General features: G+C 45.5%; 1 protein-coding gene across 8 annotated transcripts in view; it reads left to right on the top strand.

The window, feature by feature from the left end:
- Window positions 1-26,166, top strand: part of TRPM3 (transient receptor potential cation channel subfamily M member 3) — a 700,748-nt gene that overhangs the window by 593,961 nt on the left and 80,621 nt on the right. For 6 of the 8 annotated variants that reach the window (XM_068236331.1, XM_068236285.1, XM_068236296.1 and 3 more), the window contains 4 exons: window positions 739-903; window positions 1,485-1,565; window positions 21,155-21,292; window positions 21,799-21,927. In XM_068236331.1, coding sequence (XP_068092432.1) covers window positions 739-903; window positions 1,485-1,565; window positions 21,155-21,292; window positions 21,799-21,927 — 513 coding nt within the window. The remainder of the gene's footprint in view (window positions 1-738; window positions 904-1,484; window positions 1,566-21,154; window positions 21,293-21,798; window positions 21,928-26,166) is intronic. The other 2 variants (XM_068236340.1, XM_068236348.1) reach the window with 1 other exon arrangement.

Genomic DNA, 26,166 nt, shown 5'->3' with positions numbered 1-26,166 from the left:
GATTTATTATACCCCTGACTCACTTTACTGACCACCTCTAAGGATGCAACAAAGCATTTGTGATGTGGAGAGAGAAAAAACTGAAAAATATCCATCAGATTGGGCATCATAGTGGTAAAGTGGTTAGTACTCCCCTCTTGCAGCACTAGCATCCCAGGTTTTACCCTATCTAAACGCCACCACTCTTTCTATACTCTCCTTGGCAAAAACTATGAGTCCAGGTCACAGACCTTTAGCAGTCTTGGAGGATGGTGGTTTAAAATGTAATGAACATATTGGAAAGCTCCGTTCTACTAACTCTCTCCAGGACACCACTAGTGTATTAGGGGCTTCCTTTTCATAGTGTCAGCAGGTTGCATTGGACCCAACATCTCATGTCTCATTCCTTGTTGGCTGCGGCACTTTGGGGTATGCACCTCATTTTACAAATGTAACTTTTGCTGCACATGTAGAGGCACAAGTTTTCTGTACAACCCTATGAGTACACTGTGCTTTACAAGTGGCCAATAAGGGTGTTAAAGTAAAGCTTCTCTCTATTGTAAGAGTTCCTCGAACAATAGTGCTGGTGTCCCTATATATTTGGGTTAATCACTTACATTCATCATGTGTCATAGACTAAGTTACCTAATTCTTCATCTAAAGTCCAATCAAGTATCACTATTGATTTTCATGCTTGTATCATGTTAAACTATGAATCCAGGAATGTTTTAATATTGTTCTGCCTTATACTTCTTTTAGGTCATTCTGGGAATTCTGTTGCCACCTTCAATTCTTAGCTTAGAGTTCAAAAACAAAGATGAGATGCCATACATGTCTCAAGCCGGCGAGCTGGAACTACAGGAAAATGTAGAAGAACCAGATAAGACTGTAAAGGAGAAAGAAGATGAAGACATGGAACTAACGGTATGAATCAGCTACACTGACAACTACTCAAAGTACCTCCTTCCTAGAAATGCAATAAAGTGCTATTAAATGATGAATATTGCAATTTCTTGTCGCCTGTTCAGTCATCGGTCCTCTGTGTGACATTTCATCCACACTCAACCATCCTGCTCAGTTCCCCACCTCTCTCCTAAAACACCTTTAACTCTACTAATTCCCCTTTGCTGGTTCCCTCTAAATGAATTGTCTCGTACGCTTCTAACAATGACTCCTTTGGTGTTTGTGTCTAGAATTCATTCCCTTCCATGCTTTGTTATTGATTTGACTAATATTTTCCTTATTTTTTACAAATTATTTAGATGTGTTACTTATTTGAGGAGCTGAAGTGATGATCATTTTTAAATTATTTTTTAATCTGATATCCTTTTCCATCAGTCCAATTAGGACAACATATAGACCCTAATTAATTTCTAAATGGCTTCCTGTACTGCATTCTGCACCAGAAAAATATTTTCAACTTTCTTCTTGCTACTGGTAGATGAAGGACATAAGATAAAACACTTATAGGGATGGGCAGTTTAAAACAAAACTTTTTTACACAGGGAGTGGTGAGGGTGTGGAGTCGCCCACCTGAGGAATCAATTCAAGAAAGAATGGTCGACTTCAAGACAAAATTAAATGCAGTAAGTACTTTCAAGACCAAAGGTCATGCCTAGAGGGTGAGCAGGATGGACCAATTCTCTCATTTCTTCTATCACTCTTTCCATGCCTGCATTTTCTGATGATTGCACATCCTTATCTCTTTAACTCTCTCTCTCTTTCCCCATCCTTCTTCATATCATATCAAAATGCTTTTCAGTTTATGTGGTTGAAGGTATTGGTGAAAGCTGTAAGATGAATCTCTTGTTGATGTTTTTGTTTTGTTTTTTTTCAATTTTGTGAGCATTGTATGGGGTGACTTTGCTGGTACATCCACTCTTGGGAAGACTGGCAACTATCTAGAATGTTTTCCACATAACCTTTCACACTGTACAGTGATGAACTTCAAATTGTTTGGGAATGGCCTATAGTCTTTCCCAAAATGATGAGTAATAACAGTTGCTTCTCTCAGATCATTGCTGATGTCTTTCCTTTCTTGACATTATGTTAACACACACCTGAAAGCAAGTCAGGCAAAAAGGGTGCCAAACATTACGGCACCCCTGGGCCCAGCCATAGGATGTAATGTGAATAACGGCTATAGAAGCACTCATAGAGTAATTTGGGTGCCAGCAAAAGACGGAGCCCTAATTATGGAAAAAAACAGTGCAATTCAGCAGCCAGCAATAGCTGGAAGCCAAATTACATTCTCTTTGAGCCCATGGCAGCGTATTGGGGGAATAGAGCCTGCCGGGACTTTTGCTTGAGCAGGACGAGCCGTTTTTCAGCTGTGCCCTGCACCAAATTAGGGTTGGCATCGAGGGCTTGTGGAAATGCTTGTGGAAATGTTAATTGCGGCATTGCATACTGGGCACCCAAATTAACTTTCACTGCCGCTAATTAGGCCCCTCCAAACGCCTACATTAACCTTGCTTGCCGTATATTGCGGCTATTATAAAAGCTGCAATTTGCAACATGGCAGGTTCATTTTGGCACCAGGAGGCATCACCATTTGCCCAAATTTCTATTCTTTGCTGAAAATCGCAGCTTTTACAATAGGCGCCTATGGCAATGCCATTTTTTCTGTAAGTGCTCCTGTGTCCTTTTTTCCGGTTTTGGTCCTTGGAAAACATGCAAATGCAAAAATGGCGACAAGCACACCTAGTGGAAACGAGTCTTTTAGGCCCCTTTCATATGAGAGGCTGAAGGAGGTGAATTCACCACCTGTCAGCTACTCCCATGCACCGCCTGGGCATGTGCTAGCTGTCAGAACAAGTGGTGGAAAAATGGCCCCACTATGGAGTCAACAGCTGTGCTAAAATGCAACATGTTGCTTTTTTTGCTACCAGGTAACTTTGGGGGTTACAAACACTGCCATTAACAAGGCCGGATTTATACTTCCGCCTCTAGGCCAAATATGTAAGGGGTTCCCCTTCCATGTGCACCAGCGTCCCTCCCATTCCATGTGCAGCCCCATCTCCCATGTGTAATAGCCATGTACTGGAGACCCTGTACAACTCCCTTGGGCATCAGCTTCCATTTTCATGTGTTGCTCCCCATTCTTTTTCATTATGTAGCAACCCCTATGCCATGTCCAGGTGCCCCCTTAGGCTGCAGTCACCCAAGGCCTGGCCTTTGTGCCCTTTCCAGAAATCCCACCCTGGGCATTAAGCTGCATGTAATTGTAGCCAAAGGGTACTCTTGGCCAGCAGCCGGGATGCTGAACTGCCCAACAAGTGCTCAGTTCAGCTTTCCATGTAAAAGAGGCCTAATAACGGTAATTAAGAATAGATGTGTAATTAATACAAGGATTTTGCTCTTAGTTTGCACATATGCGCTTTTCCAGTAATTACATACATATGGATGATTAATTAATAATTATACACATATACATGGCTACACAACAAAACAATAAATAAGCAAATTTGTCCCATGTATTTGTATCAAAAAGAATCTGACTGGTGCGGTGAGCAACAAGCACTGTTTTCTCTTTAAATGTCTTTGAACTAATAATTCTATTGAGTTAAGAGATGGCTTTTAGGTGCTCTAATTCTATTGATGGTATATAAACAACTAAGGTAAAAATAGCATACAGAACAAAGGGCATTTTTTCTCCAATTTTGAGGTTACTATTGCTGTAGATGTCTAATGCTTTTCTGGCATGCCGCATTTGTACTTTCATTGACTTTACAGTAACCCCAAGCGATTTCTACATTCAACCTATCACAAAGTGTCACAGCAATTTGCATCGCTTGTCTCTTGATCCTACATTTTCCAGCAGATGCTGGAAATATCTTTTTTTATTTAAAGTGGCAAATTAGGTGGAAATAAGGACAATGCTTTGAAAGTAGTCTCAAGCTGATTTGAAATTTAAATTCTGTTATATTAGGGATGTGTCAGGCAGTGATTAAAATTAATGAAATGCACGGGCCCTTTGCTGCAAAACACAAAGCTCATTTCTCCAGAATAACACTTGTCAGAAAATTCACTTAGTACAAAATAGGACAAAACAATGGATTCAATGTTAACTGTGAAATTCTTCAATTAGTAAGTCATGATTACTGTTATTGTGCACTGATCACTACTAGCATAACAAATCTAAACAGGCAGGAAGTATTGTGCAAAGATAAAATTTCCACTGAACAATGTGACAGATTATTTTGCAAGCTTTAGAATAAACCTAATACAGCTTGTAACAGCAGTCTCAGATGATCGGACTCCTCAGAATAGACCGGCAGAAGACTTTCTTGTGTACGAGAATTTCAGGCTCTATGGAAAATTGGGCGCAGGAACAGTGCCAATAGTAAAATATTGGTAAATTTACAGATACGCTACTATTTTAAGTGGTAATTTTAGTAAGTCAAATATCAGTAATTGTTACCGATATTTTACTATACACCCTTTTCTCACACAGAATCCCCCTCTACCGATGCCAAACCCTAACCCCCTGGTGGTACCTAAGCCCCCCTGGTGGGGCCTAACTCTAAGACCCCCCTGGTAGTACCTAGCCCTAAGACCCCCTGGTGGTGCCAAAACCTAAGTCACCCCTGGTAGTACCTAGCCCTAAGACCCCCTGGTGGTGCCAAAACCTAAGTCACCCCTAGTAGTACCTAGCCCTAAGACCCCCTGGTGGTACCTAACCCTACCAACCCCCTGGTGGTGCCTAACCATGAGACCCCCCTAGTGGTGCCTAACCCCAAGAACCCCCTGGTGGTGCCTAACCCTAACTACCCCACCCCCTGCACAACCCCCTTCCTGATGCCTAATCCACACCCCCCTGCCAAAAAATACCCTTCCAATCACCTAAGTCTAACTGCCCCCCCCCCCCCCCCCACCACCACCACCACCACCACCACACACACACACACACACACACACACACACACACAAACACCCTTCCTGATGCCTATACATAAAATACCCCCTGCACACACAAAAAAAAAAACATAATTACTGAATGCCACTTGGCGCCCACATTTAGCCTTTGTCGCAAGCTTAAAAATAGAGAAAAAAAACACGTCAAGACGATAATTATCAGGCATTGCTTGGTGCCTAAATGTCCCTTTTGGCACCGGCTAGCTGATATTTTCAATTGAAGTCTGTGTCTGTGATTTGTCCAGAAGCCACATGCACCCATTCGCCTGATACCGGCTTTCACATGTGGTTAGAATGTTTTGGTACAGTTAGGCACATATGCAAATTGGCTTTTTCTCTTAAGTTTTCTCCTAGGTGTTATTTTCACACCATTTCAATAAAATGCCAATTAAAGTGGAGCTGAACTCTTGCACAGGACAGAAGGAAAACATAGAGAAATGCACCCTGTATGTATTCAAAGCGTTTACTCTGTCTAATTCTCCCTCATCTGTGTCTAATCACAAGTTGTAATTTGATCTCTCCCCTGTGTCACCTGACTGCCACAGCAGATAAGCAGATAAGCTCATATGAAAGCACAGGATGATAACAATATGTCTGCTTCCATGAAAGCAGGCAGTAGAAACACTGCATATTTATTGTAGGATTTGTATCAGCTATAACAAAGAAATGTTTTTCTATAAAGGCTATTATGCTGTTGCTTATCTTTTAGAGCAGAGAGGAATTTCTGAGTTCAGGTCTGCTTTAAACTACCAGCAAGCAAGACAATACTCCTAATCATTTTGATAGTAGATTTTCACCTGCTTTTTGGTACGTATTCAGTTGCAAACAGCTAAAAGGTTTTTTTTGAAAAAAAAAGTTGAAAAATTATTGGAGACAAATGTGGATAAAACTATAATTTGAATAAGGGCCACAGTGTTTCTTTAAATTTAATAACAGTACTCAAAGGTAGCAATGCATTATACAACATTTTTTAGTAGATTAAATATGTTATTCAATAAAAACCACTAAATCCATAAATCCACTAAAAAATAAAGTCCTTCTAAATCAACTTTCCATCGTTTTATTTGTTGAAGATTAACTGGGAAAGGCCAGACTTTATCTTATCAAGCAGGTGGGCCCAATGGATGAGAGTTGACATTGCGGCGTTGAGTAGTGGTGCTCAAATACCCCTTTTTAAAATTCGAGTTTGGTCGAATTCGAATAGTAAATTATTCGAGGTCAGTCGAATATTTGAGTCGAATAATTTTTACTATTCGATTCGACCTCGGACTTCGAGCTCACTATTCGAGTCGGTATTCGAGCTCATTATTCGAGCTGACTATTCGAATTGGCCTTAAATAGCTTCCAACACTTGTTTTGAGGGTGAATGATGCAAGAAACATCTTTTTTTCCAAGTAACAACAGCAAGTGATTATGTGGGGATGTTCCTTTAAAAAAAAAAAGGTGAAAAGAGAAGTTGTGTCCAGAATTTTGTTCAGTACTGTATATACTTCTTCTTCTTCTTCTTCTTCTTCTATATCTTCTTCTTCTATATCTTCTTCTATATCTTCTTCTATATTGTCTTCTTCTTCTTCTTCTTCTTCTTCTTCTTCTTCATCTTCTTCTTCTTCATCTTCTTCTTCTTCTTCTTCTTCTTCTTCTTCATCTTCTTCTTCTTCATCTTCTTCTTCTTCTTCATCTTCTTCTTCTTCATCTTCTTCATCTTCTTCATCATCATCTTCTTCATCTTCTTCATCATCATCTTCTTCTTCATCTTCTTCATCTTCATCTTCTTCATCTTCTTCTTCTTCATCTTCTTCTTCATCTTTTTCATCTTCTTCATCTTCATCTTCTTCTTCTTCTTCTTCTTCTTCTTCTTCTTCTTCTTCTTCTTCTTCTTCTTCTTCTTCTTCTTCTTCTTCTTCTTCTTCTTCTTCTTCTTCTTCTTCTTCTTCTTCTCCTTCTTCTTCTTCTTCTTCTTCTTCTTCATCTTCTTCATCTTCTTCATCTTCTTTTTCTTCTTCATCTTCTTCTTCATTTTCTTCTTCTTCATCTTCTTCTTCTTCTCCTTCTTCTTCTTCATCTTCTTCTATATCGTCTTCTTCTTCACTTATTTCTCTTTTCAATTTTTTTTTACAGAAATGCAGCTATTTTTGAGCGTAACAAATAGCTGGTGGCGCATGCATGTTGGAAGCGCCATTGTATGTGCTCCCTGGCAGTGGAAACACACAGACAGCAGGAGGTAAATTCAGCAGCAGGAGGAGGAGGATGAGTGTGTGGCAGCAGGCAGTCAATGAGGCAGGCAGCGTGACATAATAGCCCTGGTACCTAGCGGTGATACCAGGGCTGTAAATAAACACAACAGGAGGTCCCAGACAGCGGTCGTGCAGCCCACATCGTGTCCAATACACAACTGGGACAACACAGTTTTCAACCCGGGCACCTCAGAAAAATTAAACCTTTTTTTTTTTATGGTTTTTTGGTTTTGTTTGTACAACCAATTACACAGATATATAGCTATTGTTTGACGTAATAGCTGGTGGCAGAGTGGCAGCAGAATGTAATTCTGCAATTTCTGTGTACCCTGGCAGTGGGAAACACAGACCGACAGCAGCAGCAGCAGGAGGAATGGAGGAGTAATGTGAGCAGCTATTGTTTGACGTAATAGCTGGTGGCAGTGTGGCAGCAGAAGGTAATTCTGTGTACCCTGGCAGTGGGAAACACAGACAGACAGCAGCAGCAGGAGGAATGGAGGAGTAGTGTGAGTGTGGCAGCAGGCAGGCAGCGTGACATAATAGCCCTGGTACCTAGCGGTGATACCAGGGCTGTAAATAAACACAACAGGAGGTCCCAGACAGCGGTCGTGCAGCCCACATCGTGTCCAATACACAACTGGGACAACACAGTTTTCAACCCGGGCACCTCAGAAAAATTAAACCTTTTTTTTTTTTAATGGTTTTTTGGTTTTGTTTGTACAACCAATTACACAGATATATAGCTATTGTTTGACGTAATAGCTGGTGCCAGAGTGGCAGCAGAATGTAATTCTGTGTACCCTGGCAGTGGGAAACACAGACCGACAGCAGCAGCAGCAGGAGGAATGGAGGAGTAATGTGAGCAGCTATTGTTTGACGTAATAGCTGGTGGCAGAGTGGCAGCAGAAGGTAATTCTGTGTACCCTGGCAGTGGGAAACACAGACAGACAGCAGCAGCAGGAGGAATGGAGGAGTAGTGTGAGTGTGGCAGCAGGCAGGCAGCGTGACATAATAGCCCTGGTACCTAGCGGTGATACCAGGGCTGTAAATAAACACAACAGGAGGTCCCAGACAGCGGTCGTGCAGCCCACATCGTGTCCAATACACAACTGGGACAACACAGTTTTCAACCCGGGCACCTCAGAAAAATTAAACCTTTTTTTTTTTAATGTTTTTTTGGTTTTGTTTGTACAACCAATTACACAGATATATAGCTATTGTTTGACGTAATAGCTGGTGGCAGAGTGGCAGCAGAATGTAATTCTGTGTACCCTGGCAGTGGGAAACACAGACAGACAGCAGCAGCAGCAGGAGGAATGGAGGAGTAATGTGAGCAGCTATTGTTTGACGTAATAGCTGGTGGCAGAGTGGCAGCAGAAGGTAATTCTGTGTACCCTGGCAGTGGGAAACACAGACAGACAGCAGCAGCAGGAGGAATGGAGGAGTAGTGTGAGTGTGGCAGCAGGCAGGCAGCGTGACATAATAGCCCTGGTACCTAGCGGTGATACCAGGGCTGTAAATAAACACAACAGGAGGTCCCAGACAGCGGTCGTGCAGCCCACATCGTGTCCAATACACAACTGGGACAACACAGTTTTCAACCCGGGCACCTCAGAAAAATTAAACCTTTTTTTTTTTTAATGTTTTTTTGGTTTTGTTTGTACAACCAATTACACAGATATATAGCTATTGTTTGACGTAATAGCTGGTGGCAGAGTGGCAGCAGAATGTAATTCTGTGTACCCTGGCAGTGGGAAACACAGACCGACAGCAGCAGCAGCAGGAGGAATGGAGGAGTAATGTGAGCAGCTATTGTTTGACGTAATAGCTGGTGGCAGAGTGGCAGCAGAAGGTAATTCTGTGTACCCTGGCAGTGGGAAACACAGACAGACAGCAGCAGCAGGAGGAATGGAGGAGTAGTGTGAGTGTGGCAGCAGGCAGGCAGCGTGACATAATAGCCCTGGTACCTAGCGGTGATAACAGGGCTGTAAATAAACACAACAGGAGGTCCCAGACAGCGGTCGTGCAGCCCACATCGTGTCCAATACACAACTGGGACCACACAGTTTTCAACCCGGGCACCTCAGAAAAATTAAACCTTTTTTTTTTTTTTTAATGGTTTTTTGGTTTTGTTTGTACAACCAATTACACAGATATATAGCTATTGTTTGACGTAATAGCTGGTGGCAGAGTGGCAGCAGAATGTAATTCTGTGTACCCTGGCAGTGGGAAACACAGACAGACAGCAGAAGGGCAGTACACAGCAGCCCACTGTAGGTGTAAAATGTGTGGCTGCAGGCGACGTAATAGTCAAACTGAACCAGGCTGGCTTAGTGAGCAGGAGCCAGGAGGTGGTAAAGGGTGGTAAGGCACATTAACGATGGTTCTTAGCCAGTTCATGTCCCCCTCTCGCCGACAACAGGGGCCAGGAACTCGCCTTCCACCCACGCCTGGTTCATCTTGAGAAACGTCAGTCTGTCCACAGACTTGTGAGACAGACGTGAGCGTTTCTCGGTGACCACGCCACCAGCTGCACTGAAGCAGCGCTCGGACAGCACGCTGGAAGGGGGGCAGGACAGCACTTCCAGGGCGTACTGCGCCAGCTCGCTCCAGATCTCCAGGCGCTTGACCCAATACTCCATGGGATCAACAGGGGCATCGCTGTCAAGCCCGCTGTAGGACCCCATGTAGTCAGCCACCATGCGGGTCAGGCGCTGGCTGTGACCGGAGGAGGATGCTGCTGCATCATGCACCTCCTCTCTAGTCACTGCTGCCGGAGCCTCTACAGTCCTGTAGAGCTCGTGGCTGAGAGACAGCAGGTCTGTGGGGCGCTTGCTGCTGGATGCAGGCACCTGCTGCTGCCTCTGTGCTGGCTGCTGGACAGTGGGGGTGGAAGGCTGGGGGAAGGCTTCCTCCAAGCGCTCAACAAGGGCCTGCTGCAAGCTCCTTATTTGTTGCGCTGGGTCTCCTCCTGCAGGCGGCAGGAACTGGCTCAACTTCCCCTTGAGGCGTGGGTCCAACATCATGCTGATCCAGATGTCCTCCCTCTGCTTCATCTGGATCACCCTGGGGTCCTTGCGCAGGCACGCCAGCATGTGCGCTGCCATTGGGAAGAGGCGGGCCACGTGTGCTGGCACATCGATGGCAGTGCTGTCCTCCTCATCCTCCTCCTCTGCCGCCTCATCCTCTCTCCACCCCCGCACCAACTCAGCTGCGCTGTGCTGATCCCCCTCATCAGCAGCAAGGTCAGGGACCTCCACCAAGTCCTCCTCCTCCTCCCCCTCAGAGGTGGACTGTGCAGCTGCTTGCCGCTCCTGCTGGTCCAAGGCTGCCGCTCCCTGTTCCAGCAAAGCATCGAGGGCCCTGTTCAGCAGACAAACCAGGGGCACCCACTCGCAGACCATAGCATGGTCCCTGCTCACCATGTTAGTGGCCTGCAGAAAGGGAGCCAGCACTAAGCACACCTGCTGCATGTGCCTCCAGTCATCATCGGGGACGATGGACGGGATGTTGCTGGTCTTGTCCCTTCTCCGAGCGGCGGAAACAGTGGCCAGGGCAAGGTACTGGTTGACAGCGTGCTTCTGTTCAACCAGACGCTCCAACATCGCCAGGGTGGAGTTCCAGCGAGTTGGAACGTCAAGGATCAGCCGATGGCGTGGCAGCTCCAGCTCCTTTTGCACGTCTTCCAGGCTCGCACAGGCTGCAGCCGAGCGCCGGAAGTGACGCACAACGTTCCTTGCCGTTTCCAGCAGTTCGCCCATCCCCTGGTAGGTGCGCAAGAACTTTTGCACCACAAGGTTCAGCACGTGGGCAAGACAGGGGATGTGGGTCAGGTTTCCCCTGTCTATTGCGGTAACCAGATTGGCCCCATTGTCGGCCACCACCTCTCCGACTCTGAGGCCTCTGGGAGTCAGCCAAATCCTCTCCTGCTCCTGGAGTTTGGCCAACACATGGGTTGCCGTCAGCTTGGTCTTCCCAAGGCTGACCAAGTGCAGCAGCGCTTGGCAGTGGCGGGCCTTCACGCTGCTGCTGAGGCGGGGGGTTTGGCCAGGTGTGCCGGAGGATGGCAGAGGATCAGAGGAACCTGCTGCAGTTCCCCTGACCCTGCGGGGGGGCACCACCCACTGTGTTGCTGCTGCTGTGCCCGCTGCTGCTCTCCCATCCTCACCCCCTTCCACCAAGCTGACCCAGTGGACAGTGAAGGACAGGTAGCGGCCTGTCCCGAAGCGGCTGCTCCAGGAGTCCATGGTGACGTGGACCCTTTCACCAACCGCGTGCTCCAGCCCTCGCTCCACATTGGCCATCACAAAGCGGTGCAGTGCAGGAATGGCCTTGCGGGCGAAGAAGTGTCTGCTGGGGAGCTGCCAGTCTGGGGCTGCGCAAGCAAGCAGCGCACGCATGTCGCTCCCCTCCTGCACAAGCGTGTACGGCAGGAGTTGGGAGCACATGGCCCGTGCCAGCAAGCCGTTCAGCTGCCGCACGCGACGGCTGCTGGGAGGCAGAGCCCTAACCACCCCCTGGAAGGACTCGCTCAAAAGGCTCTGGCGTGGCCTTTTGCTGGCACGGGAATCAGCAGACACAGCAGAGGAGGCCACTGAGGACTGGCTGCCAGAACAGGCCTCAGTGTCGGCGGCAGGAGTTGCAGAGGGAGGAGGAGCAGTGCGTTTCCGCACTCCTGCTGGTGCTGCTGGAGGAGCAGGAGGGCGGGTGGCTGCTGTTGCTGCTGCTGCTGCTGCTGAAGGCTGTGCAGTGATGGGTGTGGTGCCACTGCCAGCACCAGAAGCCTTCAGCCTCTGGAACTCCTCATGCTGGTGGAAATGTTTCGCAGCAAGGTGGTTGATGAGCGAGCTGGTGCTGAACTTTAAGGGGTCTGCACCTCTGCTCAACTTCCGCTGACAGTGGTTGCAAGTGGCGTACTTGCTGTACACTGTGGGCATGGTGAAAAAACGCCAGATTGGTGACAAAAACGACCCCCTATGGCATGGAACCGCTGCTGCCTGTCTCCCTGTGGTGGTTGGGGGGGGGGGGGGGCTTGGGTGCGGCTGGTGGTGGTACTGGCAGATGCTGCTGCTGCTGCTGCTGAGCCTGAGACACCAGCAGGCTGTGGGACCTGCCTACTGCTGCCAATGCTTGCAATGATGCGCCTCCTTGCAAGGCCCACAAGCGCATCCGCCTCCTCCTCCTCAGAGCTGCTGAGGACGACATCCCCTGGAGGTGGTGGCACCCAGTCTCTGTCTGTCACCATGTCATCATCATCCTCCCCCTCCTGAAACATGTCCTGCTGGGATGATGACCCCCCAAACTCCTCTCCTGATGCATGGATGGGCTGCTTGACTGTCGCCACAGTCTTGCTGTCCAATCCCTCATCCCCCAAAGTGCCCATCAGCATCTCCTCCTCAAGATCGCCAACAACAGCAGACAATTTACTCATGATGCCTGGGGTCAAAAGACTGCTGAATGACAGGTCGGCGAGTGACGGTGAACTGGCCTCCTCCCCGGCCTTGCTGGGCGGCTGCTGCGAACAGGGGTGGTGGTGGTGGTGGTGGTGAGGGTGGAGGCCTCGGATGCAGAGCTGATGGCGGGCTGCTCATCCTCCGTCATCATTTGCACCACAGTGTCTGCATCCTTTTCCTCAATGGGACGTTTCCGACCCGGCTGGAGGAAAATCGGAGCAGGTGCTACACGCTGCTGCTGCTGCTGTGTCTCTGCAGCGTGAGTTGCAGATGCTCCAGCTGGGCGGCGCCCAAGGCGTCCACGGCCAGTGGCTATGGGAGGAATGTTAGCCACTGACGCTGCTGCTGCGGAACTGTGCATGGTGGCGCGCCCGCGCCCGCGGCTTGCCACAATGCTGCTCCCTCTCCTCCTGATTCCCTTGCTGCCCTTCCCCTTGCCCAAACCGCGCTGGCTGCCACTTCCAGACATCTTCAATGTTTTGGGCGTAAACACAAAAGTTTTTGAAAAGGGCGGGTGAAAAGTGGGGTACTTTAATGGAGTGGGTTGGTGGGTGAGGTGACTGAGTGAGTGTCCCGACTCCCTAGTACAGTAAGTAAGTAGTAACAGTCAGGAAGTACAACTAGCAGTTACAATAATCAGTAGTAATCACAAGGAAATAGAGTGTGTGTACACTACAGACAGTGAGTGCACGCACGCGCAAACACGCGCAGGAGCTGGCCTATGAACAGAGAGTGAGTGAGTGTCCCTAGTACAGTAAGTAAGTAGTAACAGTCAGGAAGTACAACTAGAAGTTACAATAATCAGTAGTAATCACAAGGAAATAGAGTGTGTGTACACTACAGACAGTGAGTGCACGCACGCGCACACACGTGCAGGAGCTAGCCTATGAACAGTGACTGAGTGAGTGTCCCTACTACAGTAAGTAAGTAGTAACTGTCAGGAAGTAGAATTTACAATAATCAATCAGTAATCAGAAGGAAATAGAGTGTGTGTACAGTACACAGACAGTGAGTGCACACACACACGCAGGAGCTAGTAGCCTATGAACAGTGACAGTGAGTGTCCTAGTACAGTTACAGTATATAACTATTCAGAAGGAAATAGAGTGTGTGTACTACACAGACAGTGAGTGCAAGCACACGCAGGAGCTAGCCTATGAACAGTGACAGTCAGTGAGTGTCCTAGTACAGTTACAGTATATAACTATTCAGAAGGAAATAGTGTGTGTACTACACAGACAGTGAGTGCAAGCACACGCAGGAGCTAGCCTATGAACAGTGACAGTCAGTGAGTGTCCTAGTACAGTTACAGTATATAACTATTCAGAAGGAAATAGAGTGTGTGTACACAGACAGTGAGTGCAAGCACATGCAGGAGCTAGCCTATGAACAGTGACAGTCAGTGAGTGTCCTAGTACAGTTACAGTATATAACTATTCAGAAGGAAATAGAGTGTGTGTACACAGACAGTGAGTGCAAGCACACACAGGAGCTAGCCTATGAACAGTGACAGTCAGTGAGTGTCCTAGTACAGTTACAGTATATAACTATTCAGAAGGAAATAGAGTGTGTGTACTACACAGACAGTGAGTGCAAGCACACGCAGGAGCTAGCCTATGAACAGTGACAGTCAGTGAGTGTCCTAGTACAGTTACAGTATATAACTATTCAGAAGGAAATAGAGTGTGTGTACTACACAGACAGTGAGTGCAAGCACACGCAGGAGCTAGCCTATGAACAGTGACAGTCAGTGAGTGTCCTAGTACAGTTACAGTATATAACTATTCAGAAGGAAATAGAGTGTGTGTACACAGACAGTGAGTGCAAGCACACGCAGGAGCTAGCCTATGAACAGTGACAGTCAGTGAGTGTCCTAGTACAGTTACAGTATATAACTATTCAGAAGGAAATAGAGTGTGTGTACACAGACAGTGAGTGCAAGCACACGCAGGAGCTAGCCTATGAACAGTGACAGTCAGTGAGTGTCCTAGTACAGTTACAGTATATAACTATTCAGAAGGAAATAGAGTGTGTGTACACAGACAGTGAGTGCAAGCACACGCAGGAGCTAGCCTATGAACAGTGACAGTCAGTGAGTGTCCTAGTACAGTTACAGTATATAACTACAATACAAAATACAATCACTAAGTAGTAGAGGACAGCAGAAATACTGTCTAATACTATCTAATACTGTCTAAATACTAATGAGAAATAAACTAACAGAGGACAGGAGGACAGCTGCCCACACAGGCAAGGCCCTGAGGCCTAAAGCTGTAAGCCTGCAGCAGCTGTCTGAGTCTCTCTCTATGTAACACAAAAGCTACTAACTAAAATACAATGTCTATCTAACTAACAACAATATAGGTGTGTATAGGAGGTGTATGTGACCAAAAACGCTAGGTAAATGACCACAATAGAGCTCTTGCTAAGCCAAAGCACAAAGGAGCAACTCTCTCTCTATGCAAGTCTCAGGCAAGGACGGAGAAACGGAACATGGCGGCCGCTATTTATAGGGTAGGGGCTGGCCAGGGTCCCCCTCTGTGATTGGCTGCCGTCAGAGGGCCTGGGAGCCCTCTGATTGGCTCTAAGGACATCAATCTGGGCTATGACGCTATTCGAGCTCTGTATTTGAGCTCGAATAGCGCCGTTTGCTCGAATAGCTCGAATAGTGAATGGGCTATTCGCGTTTACTCGAATAGCCCATTCGAATAGCTGCAGCTATTCGGAGCTCGAATACCGAGCTCGAATAGCTGAAAAAGAGCTCGAATATTCGAGCTACTCGAATATTCGAGCTCTGCTGAGCACCACTGGCGTTGAGCAATACAAAACTAGTGGAGTGAACAACTGGATCACATCCCTGCTAATATTCAGTGGTCTAGGAGGTGAGCAGGTAAGTGATCAGTATCAGGACAGGAAGATATTGATCACTTACCCGATGTAATAGAAAATAACATGGAAATTAAGACATAGAATATTTATATTGCACTTTTCTCCTGGTGGACTCCAAACACAAGAGCTGCAAAACTAGGGCAGGCTCTATTGGCAGTAGCAGTGTTAGGGAGTCTGAGATTTGAATGATGATCTCCTGTGTCGGAGGCAGAGCCCTTAACCAGTACACTTTCCAGCCACAGAAAGCCTACAGAAGGAAGTACTGGATGCCGCCGGAAGACAAATTTAAACAGATAGATGAACAAGGTAAGTGTTAGTGGATAGGTTAGCGTGAAGTTAGCTTCAATTATTAGAATTAAATAATAAGGTGAGGAATCAATAAGTTGTTAGCATCATTAGGGGAAGTTAGGGATAATTTTCAGAAAGGTATTAAGAGGGAAGTTTAGGTTTAGACATCAGGAAAAGGTCAAAGTTAATGATGAGGAAGTTGTTAATTTTTTTGGGGGGGGATTTAGTCATCAGAAAATGGTAATGTTAAAGTCGAAAATTTCCTCTCTCCTCTAAAATATAATTGTAGCAGTAGAGTATACCATGTGAGCTATCGGTAAAATCAAGAATTTCTAAATCAGGATGATATGATTTATTGGCTAACTTAAAAGAATAAGAGCAAGCTTTCAGCTGTGCAGCCTTCGTCAGACTCAATCCTGTTTGCAAACATACAAAATACCAGACAAACATTTGATATAATTCAGTGTACTTGTACAAGTCACCCAAGGCCACTCAATGGGCTCCCCTCGGCAACTCTGACCACTGCCTTGTGGACCTCATTCTGGAACCCTTTTATCCTTCATACAAATACCAGACAAACATTTGATATAATTCAGTGTACTTGTACAAGTCACCCAAGGCCACTCAATGGGCTCCCCTCGGCAACTCTGACCACTGCCTTGTCCGCCTGATTCCCACCTACAGAAGGCAGCTAGGGTCCACCAAACCAGCCCTGAGAACTGTAAAGAAATGGTCAGAGGGGGCCAAGCAGCAACTTCAGGCCTGCTTCGATTGCACCGACTGGTCAGCCCTGGAGTCACCCTGTCTGGAGGAATGGGCTGAGAACATCACGTCCTACATCAGCTTCTGTGAGGAATCATGCATCCCGACAAAGAGCTTCAAAGTCTTCCCCAACAGCAAGCCATGGTTCAATGGTAAGCTGAACCAGCTCAGGAAAACAAAGGCAGCAGCTCACAAATCAGGCACCCCAGAGGACTTTCGCGAGGCCAGGAACACCCTAAACCGCGAAATCAAGGTGGCGAAGCGGAACTATTCAGACAAGCTGCGTCTCAGCCTCCAGTCCAACAATCCACGGGAAGTCTGGAGAGGCCTAAGGGCAGCCACGAACCTGAAACCTCCCCCTCAGCACGCTCCACCCAGCACAGAACTTGCCGAGAAACTCAACGAGTTCTATTGCCGGTTTGAGAGAGACCCCCTCACACTTGAGGCACAAGCAAGCGCACCAGAGACGTCACCCGGCACAGGTCCGGTAACTGTCCGAGAAGCGGATGTCCTGAAACAACTCCGGTGGCTTAACCCCAGGAAGGCCTCAGGCCCGGACGGCGTGTCATCTATCTGCCTGCGAACCTGCGCAACCCAACTTGCTCCTGTCCTCACCCCTCTCTTTAACAAATCACTGGCCGAGGGCAAAGTTCCATCCTGCCTTAAAAAATCCACAATCATTCCGGTTCCCAAGAAGCCAGGAAACTGCGATCTCAACAACTATAGGCCAGTAGCACTCACCTCCACCATCATGAAGATCTTGGAAAGGCTGGTCCTCCACCACCTGAAGCACTCCACGGACTCCCTCCTAGACCCACTTCAATTTGCCTACAGGCCAAACAGGTCTATCGAGGACGCCATCAACATCACTCTGGCGCACATCACAGAACACCTTGACAACCCAAACACCTATGCCCGGATCCTTTTCCTTGACTTCAGCTCAGCCTTTAACCATCTTAGCGGTATGGACGAGCTCAGCTCGTCCATCACCGCCGATGGCTGCCGCTCAGGCCCTGCTGGGCCGATTTTGATGAAATAAAGAGCAGCACACGCAGCCGGCACTTTGCCAGCCACGTGTGCTGCCCGATCGCCGCCGCTCTGCGGCGATCCGCCGCGAGCAGCGGCGAAAGAGGGTCCCCTCAGCCGCCTGAGCCCTGCGCAGCCGGAACAAATAGTTCCGGCCAGCGCTAAGGGCTGGATCGGAGGCGGCGGACGTCAGGACGTCGGCTGACGTCCATGACGTCACTCCGCTCGTCGCCATGGCGACAGGAGAAGCCAAACACGGAAGGCTGCTCATTGCGGCCTTCCGTGTTAATTTTGGCCGCCGGAGGCGATCAGAAGAACGCCTCCGGAGCGCCATCTAGTGGGCTTTCATGCAGCCAACTTTCAGTTGGCTGCATGAAATAGTTTTTTTTTTATTTACAAAAAACCCTCATGCAGCCGCCCTGGCGATCTTAATAGAACGCCAAGGTGGTTAATACAATATGCCCAAACATCCTATACGACAACCTTGTTAATCTTGGCCTTGACCCCCTGCTGTGCTCCTGGATCAAGGACTTCCTCACAGATAGGACACAAAGAGTGAGGCTCGGCAACTGCTCGTCACAGGATAGAACCACAAACACAGGAGCCCCGCAGGGGTGTGTACTGTCACCTATCCTGTTTTCCCTCTACACGAACAGGTGCACCTCTTCCGCAGACTCTGTCAAGGTCATAAAATTTGCGGACGACACCACCATACTGGGGCTCATAGGCAGCAACGGCGAACAAGCGTACAGGGAGGAGATCGCACGCATCTGCAGGTGGTGCAAAGACAATCAACTGGTACTCAACGCCACAAAAACAGTCGAGCTGATAGTGGACTTCAGAAGGCGCCCTCACCCGCTCCACCCGGTCTCCATTGAAGGCATCGAAGTCTCCAGGGAGTCGAGCGTCCGTTTCCTGGGAGCCACCATCACAAAAGACCTTAGGTGGGCTGAAAACACCTCCAAGGCCCAGAAGAAGGCCCGGCAGAGGCTGTTCTTTCTGAGGCAGCTGAGGAAATTCGGGATGCCGCGGGAACTGATGATCACCTTTTACACCGCTACCGTGGAGTCTATCCTCTGCTCCTCTATTGTTGTCTGGTACGCAGGCGCCACTGCGAGCGACAGACTTAAGCTCCAGAGAGTAATCAATGCCGCTGAGAGGATCATCGGGTCACCCCTTCCATCTCTGGATCTCCTTCATACCTCCAGACTGTGGTCTAGGGCAAACAGAATAGTGAACGACCCTACTCACCCTGGCAGCAGATACTTCGACCGTCTGCCCTTGGGACGCCGCTACAGATCGATCCTCACCAAGACCACCAGACATTTGAACACTTTCTTTCCCCAAGCTGTTCTCCTACTGAACTCGAGCTACCACCCCTGCAAAGCCCCCCTAGCCGTGCACTGAAGCTGCACTACGGCCCAACTACGTTTCATCCTCACCCCCCCCACCTTGTAATCTGTTTGATGTTTGCAGACTTTTTTAGCTCCTTCTCCCATCTGTGTGAACTGATCTGTATAAAATCTGTGTGAACTGATCTGTATAAAATCTGTGTGAACTGATCTGTACAAAATCTGTATCTGCATACTCCTGCCGTGTGTACCACAAAAAATTCCGGGTGCGTCAGTTGACGTACTTGGCGAAATAAAGCTGATTCTGATTCTGACATTAATCAAAATAAACCCTACACTATCGGGTTTCCCTTAGTATTGACAGCTGGCATCTGTTTTGCATGTGTTTGGTTGTGTTCACACATAAATCCATGCATTTGCATGCTCATGCACAGAAGAACCCGATTAACACGACTGAACCAGTTACCGGGGCTGATTGCGTCTGACTGGTAGACTGCAGGAGGATGGCGAGGGACTCTGATGTGCTTATGGGGCTGGAGGAAGCCCCCGGTAAGTATCAAATCTTTATTGTTTTATGTCTCTGGTTTCCTTTAAGATGCTTTGTATATGCTTTAAAGGTTGACTGTGCTTACAAGTATAAAAAGAGTAATCTTCTCACCTTTCTCCATTATTCTATATGGATTGTGGCAATGTGGATTAAAGTCATGTGACAAGACTGACCTGTCAATGCAGTCAGTGACGTTCTTCTCTCATCTGTACAAATACTTGAGAAATAAAGCAAAGGGGGCAGGACTTTGCCATTGAAAAATATGGGCATAATGAAGGAAGTCCTACCCATAATTTTATACCCCACTACTTTATAGTTTTGGAGGTTTATGTCTATGATTGTTTTGACAGGCCACCCCCATCATTTGACACTTGGCCATACTGCACTGTTTTGGTTGCATTGGGAACACAGTTAGGAGTGGTTATGAGAAATAAGTGGAGCTCAGAAGGGGAAAAGGATACATATGTGAGTACCATTATCTGCTACAGAAATATTAACAGAACAGCACATGCAGCTAGTCTCCAGGCCACCTGAGCTGCATGCGCTGTCCCTGCTACCACATTACTATGTGAAACTGAAGGACTCTTTTTAATATAGAGTAGAGTGGGCACACTATCCATAAGAATTCCTGGGTGCTTTGCAAAGTGATATAGGCAGTATCATTAGCCTTCTGTGGCATAGAAATTGTTATCTGCGGTGTGCAACGTTTCCTCGTACCCAGCACTATGTGCAACTATATGAGACTTTTTTGGCCCCCATGGTTATAGTGCTATCGTATTGGGAGGTGGGGCCACCACCATGGATAGCTCTAATTGGCCCAGAGTCCCTGCATGTGCTATGCGTCCTTAGTGACAGTTAGTCAGGGAGTGCTCCAGCCAACGCATGGGCCAATGGGAATGGGCCACAGTTAATGGCTGTCTCCTGCATAATAAGGAAGTCACCGGGGGTGGCACAATTACTATGCAAACGGCGCAACCGATTGGTTAGCATTGACACATCCTCCCGTAGTAACTCAATGCATGAGAAAGGACTGAATGTCTGTCAGTCATGACAGTAACAGCACAGAGGCGCTGACAGTGTTTGAAAGTTTTGATATGTGGGAGCTGTGACAAGTTACAGCACTGGCCACTCATGAATACAGGTATGCAATATGAGACAGTCAGTAGCACTGCGTGCACTGCATTCTCCATTACAACACATATTTTGATTGGATATATAGCCTGTTTTTCTACTTTGTTTACAGCAGTTCTGGAGGTAACGATGTGACTACGAGGTCACTGATTGACTGCTTTGTAACCACACACCTTAATAAAGGGGGACCCCGTGCGGCCCCGAGAAACAACCCTAACCCTAACCCTAACCCCATGCAAATTGGCCGTCAAGATCAGAGAAGCTGGACAAGCTTTGAAAACCTTTGCTAAATATGACATTATGGCATTTCATGATATATATATATATATATATATATATATATATATATATATATATATATATATATTGTATATATATACCTGTGGGCTGGAGTATAAAGAAAAGCCTACAATAGTTTGCTTCAAAGTTTACATTCTGAAAGGGCAAAGTTAGCATTGTTTGAGGTGACCTTGAAAAAGAGAGTAGGTATGGTGAACAATGGAGGTTGCTGATGGAGTGTGTGTTACAATTGCACTTTATGAATAGCATCTTAAGAGAACCTCCTCTCTGTTGTAGGCAATGCTGGCTAGAGGAAATGGGGATTCATCCAGGAAGAAGGAAGAGGAAGAGCATCCCAGGCATCGGCTTATACCTTTTGGAAGGAAGATCTATGAATTTTACAATGCTCCTATAGTTAAATTTTGGTTTTATACAGTAAGTTACCTATATTTTTAATAACATGCCAGTAAAAGTCATGCCATCTGAAAAGTGATTAACAGAAAATCAAATATACCAGATATAGTGATGCTTATTCTTGAAAGATATACCAAAATGGCCGAGACTCATTTGCTGATAGATAGATGATAGATATATGATAGATAGATAGATAGATAGATAGATCCTTTGTATTTTAGGGTAAGCGAGTCAGATCTACCCCTATCCTATTCATTGCTCTTTTGATTTTTATTCAACTCTCCCCCCATTGTCCCCTCAATATCTATCAGAAGGAAATTCCATTAGAATGGGGCTTTAAGGACCAAATATTTCATACGCAGCCTGACAGGTTTTGTAGTTTAGCATTCAAAGCTGTACACTATACAGTATGGCAGCCAAGTATGGCCATTGATATTTTTTCAATATGTAATTTTATTGTTTGTTTTTGTTTCGCAGTACGGTAGTGATCTGGTCATTTCTAATATTATTGTTATTTCTTTATATAGATGGCCTACATGGGTTATCTCATGCTGTTCAACTATATTGTACTTGTAAAAATGGACCGCTGGCCCTCAACGCAGGAGTGGATAGTGATATCCTACATCTTCACACTGGGAATAGAAAAAATGAGAGAGGTAAACCGTATTGTTTCAGAAACATCTGAATTCCTTGTCAGTACCATTAAGTTGAGAAATGTATATCATATAGCTTGTAGGGTAATGATTATATACAGCTCAACATTCTATGCAATATTTTTGCATGAAACCTTGTGAAAGATTTTCCACTGACTAACTTTAAAATCAAACTGTATTTTGGTACCCACTGTGCAGATGTTAGGTTAAAAAGGGATGAAACTCTGATATGACATTCAATAAAAACACGTTTCCCTACCTTTTATTATCCATGCAGTTATCATATTTGTTTTTGTGCACAAGTATTATTGTCCATTTGCAAATTACAAGTTCCAAAAGTACAGTTTATCTGCTCTGAAAGCTGCCATTGCATGTATTGCATAGCTGCTGAATTTATATACTATAATGCACCCCATAAGATTTCTCTGCTGTTTTTAGATTTTGCTATCCCTGCAAGCTGATACAGTGCACAGCAATGTTTACAAATAGTGGCTGTCTGGCAGCTAAGCAAACAGAAGAAACAAGATAATATAATCACTTGTGTTTGGATCTAACTTCGGCACTAAGCTTCCCACTAAAGAAGAATGTGCTATGTTTAAAGAGACACTGAAGCCACATTAAAAACTTGCTTTTACCTGTTATTTAGCTGAAGGGATATGGCCAGTGCTAAAACGTTGCATTCCCGCGATAGAACGAGGGTTTTATAACCCCCATATCCTGGGGCAAAAATCTACAACTTTCAAAGTCGTGGATTTTGCTGCGTGGGGAGGCAGAGCTTAGAGTTGTAGCTCTTCCTCTACTCTTGTCAATCCCCGCTGATCACCGCCTCTCCCCGCCCCCCTCTGTGAAAGAAAAAATCTACAAGGAAGCGCTCCCCGGTCTTTGCCTTGGGGATTTGGGGGTTATAAAAACCTTGTTCTGCCGCATGAATGCGGCGTTTTAGCACTGACCATATCCCTTCAGCTAAATAACAGGTAAAATCAAGTTTTTAATGTGGTTTCAGTTCTGCTGCCAGTTTTTTTCTGGTAGTATGTTTCAGGCCATAAATAATCTTTTTCAGCAAAGAAGAAATTCTGAATTTCATACCACTTTAATAGTACAGGAAATTGGAAGCAATCTAGTTATCTTTGCACAAATAAAGGAGCCAGGGAATTTATACTAGCATGGATTCATTATAGAAAAACAAAAGCTCAAAAAATTCAGCTGCAATTTAACTTATTAGACGTGGCCCTAGGTATTTTTAATTGTAAATTGTGACCTAGTAAATGGGTCCTTTTGACCACTTACCAATTCATTAACTGATGCACGGAATAAAAATTACATATTACCTTCTGCATGCAGTGAGAAAGAAAGTGTTATTTTGGTTGTTATGAAACAGGTTGCCAACTGAAGGAAGCAGTGAGCACTAAACTCCAATGAAGGAGAAAGCCGGACTGAGTATCAGCTCACACCCTTGTTTTTTTAAAATACCATATTTTACTTATTTATTTATTGTATTTATAAAGCGCCAACATATTACACAGCTCATGTTACACATCTTGAAATACATAAGGTTTATTGGTCTCCTTCTCTTACAATGCTAATAAAAAACAATTGTTTTTAAATATTATTGGCACAGCTCTTAAAGTGGATCTAAACTCTACTGGGAATGATTAAAAGACATGCTTATTAAAATGAACAGACCAACAGACTCAAATAACCCTATTCATTAAATATCCTGCATGTAGGATATTTAACTTTCAATATTAAAGGGGAACTGAAGAGAGCGGTATATGGAGGCTGTCATGTTTATTTCCTGTTAGACAATACCAGTTGCCTGGCAGCCCTGCTGATCCTCTGCCTCTAATACTATTAGCCATAGCCCCTGAACAAGCATGCAGCAGATCAGGTGTTTTAGTGGTTCAGACTTATAAGTCTGATCTGACAAGACTAGCTGCATGCTTGTTTCTGGTTTTAATCAGATACTACTGCAGAGAAATAGACCAGCAGGGCTGCCAGGCAACTGGTATTGATTACAAGGAAATAAACATGACAGCCTCCATATACCTCTCTCTTCAGTTCCCCTTTAACTTAGAAAACTTTATTCCTCTGCATCACACAAAGGCTAAAGGAGTTGTGTTGTTTTAATTTTATTTTTTAAGTTTTTGTTTTCCTAAGTATAAGTACACTACAACTTTAGAGGAAATGTAAAATTTAATGAAAATAAAAAAAACCCTGAGCCAAGTGATGTGATTGGACATCTGGATATTGTAGTGGCAACCGAGTTTGTCTGTAGAGGAACTGCACAGGCTGTGCAATGGAGCGTGCAGTGCTGTTCATGTAACAATTTAGGCCTGGAACCCACTACAAATCGCTATAGCTAATCGCAATCGCTAGCGTTTTGCATGAGCGTTTTCTGCCGATTTGGGTAGCGTTTTTAAAAAAGTGTCAGCGTTTTGCCAGCGATTGTGTAGCGATTAGCAATTAACATTTTTAATTCTGATTTGTCCTTTCAATTCATTTTAATTTTTTTACAGTGTACAGTAATGTAAAAACACTAGCAAAATTGATCTGCATAGGTTTTGATGAGCGATTACGCCAGCGTTTATATACTTTACATTGCAGAGACGCTAACCGCTAGCGCTAAACGCAAAAAAATGCTGCATGTCCTACATTTTGCGATTTGGTAATCACAATTGCTCCAGTAGAATTTGGCCCATCCATTAACATTAGCTGAGCTTTTAGAGAAATCGCTAGCAGTTTGAATCGCTCCCTAAACGCTCACAAAATCACTCTAGTGAGTTTGAGCCCTGACTGATGTTGCAGCTGCAAGTAACTGTGTAAAATCTTCTGCCATGTCTGAAAAAACATAGCTAGCAACAGATTAAAAACGTACAGTTTCTTTTTATTAGTAATGAATCACAAAAGGAGTGTGCAGAAAACCTGTGGAAGTTTGCAGATTGACCACTAGAGGTCTCTATAGACTCATGAATGTTGCAATGGAAGCAGCACCACAGTGAACTGACGCCATTCTGATGAAATGGTGAGGGAATTGTTCAGTATCAGCAAATGTTTATATCAGTTAATTTTGTTATACAATACAGTGAGGACTGATGCAGATCTCTAACTATGCCAACTGATCACATATGGAAAACACTTTCTGTACTTACTGAGCTTTACATGACACAGAATTCAAAAAATTGTCCATATTAACCAATGCACTTATCAACCATCATATTTCTAGTACAGATAAGAACCACATGCTCCAAGCAACAAAGATATTTTTAGATACTGCCTGTAAATGAAATTCAGGGTATGTAAACTTATAGCACAACCGAATCGGTCATGGCAATTAAGCCGCAATAAAATTTGGGCACCGGTATGCCGCTAATGTAATCTAGGTGCTATATTGAGAATGTCCAAAGTATATTTGGGAAAATTTGGGCGCAGCGCTCCGGCTATGGGCATGCGCCCAATCAGATGACAGCATTGAGGGGAATTTTGGGCACCCGTGGTGCACGATAAATAGCGAGCGCTTACCCCTCACTGGGAAAAACCTGGGGGTCGGGGTCTTAAGGGTTAGGTGTGCGGGGGGGGGGGGGGGAAATCTTAAAGAGAATCTGTACTCAAAAATTCTTACAATAAAAAGCATATCATTCTATACATTATGTTCTCCTGGGCCCCTCTGTGTTGTTTCTGCCACTCCCTGCTGCAATCCTGGCTTGTAATTGCCAGTATTAGGCAGTGTTTACAAACAAAAGACATGGCTGCTAACCAGCATGTGATAGAGAGAAGCTCAGTCTGTGACTCATACAGAGCCTGCAGGGGGCCTGGAGAGAGTGTGTATAGCTACTTCCTATCACAAGCAGAGCAGCACATTCCAGCCTGAGTTGACAAAGCTGACAAAGGAAAGGAGATTAGATTAGATAACAGAAATAATACAGCCACTGTGCAACTGGAAAAGGCTGCAGTAAGACAGACCACATTAGAACAGGTATAGGAACTTATAGAATAGAAGAAATAAGGCTGAACATTTTGTTACAAAGTCTCTTTAAAGGTTAGGCATGGGGGAATCTTAAGGGTTAGGTGTGTGTGTGTGTGTGTGTGGGGGGGGGTTCTTAAGGGTTAGATGTGGGGAGGGTCTTAGGGGTTAGGTGTCGAGGTAGTGTTAAAGGTTTGGTGTAGGGGGGTAAGGTTAGTGTTAAGAGTTAAGAGGGTGGGTTGTGTGTGAGAATAGGTTAGGTTATAGTAAAATATCTGTAA

The sequence above is a fragment of the Hyperolius riggenbachi genome, chromosome 1, assembly GCF_040937935.1.
Source record: "Hyperolius riggenbachi isolate aHypRig1 chromosome 1, aHypRig1.pri, whole genome shotgun sequence".
In the NCBI taxonomy this organism is placed as follows: domain Eukaryota; kingdom Metazoa; phylum Chordata; class Amphibia; order Anura; family Hyperoliidae; genus Hyperolius; species Hyperolius riggenbachi.
The sequence above is the reverse complement of the archived record's forward strand: the minus strand, read 5'-3'. Positions and strand labels throughout refer to the sequence as shown.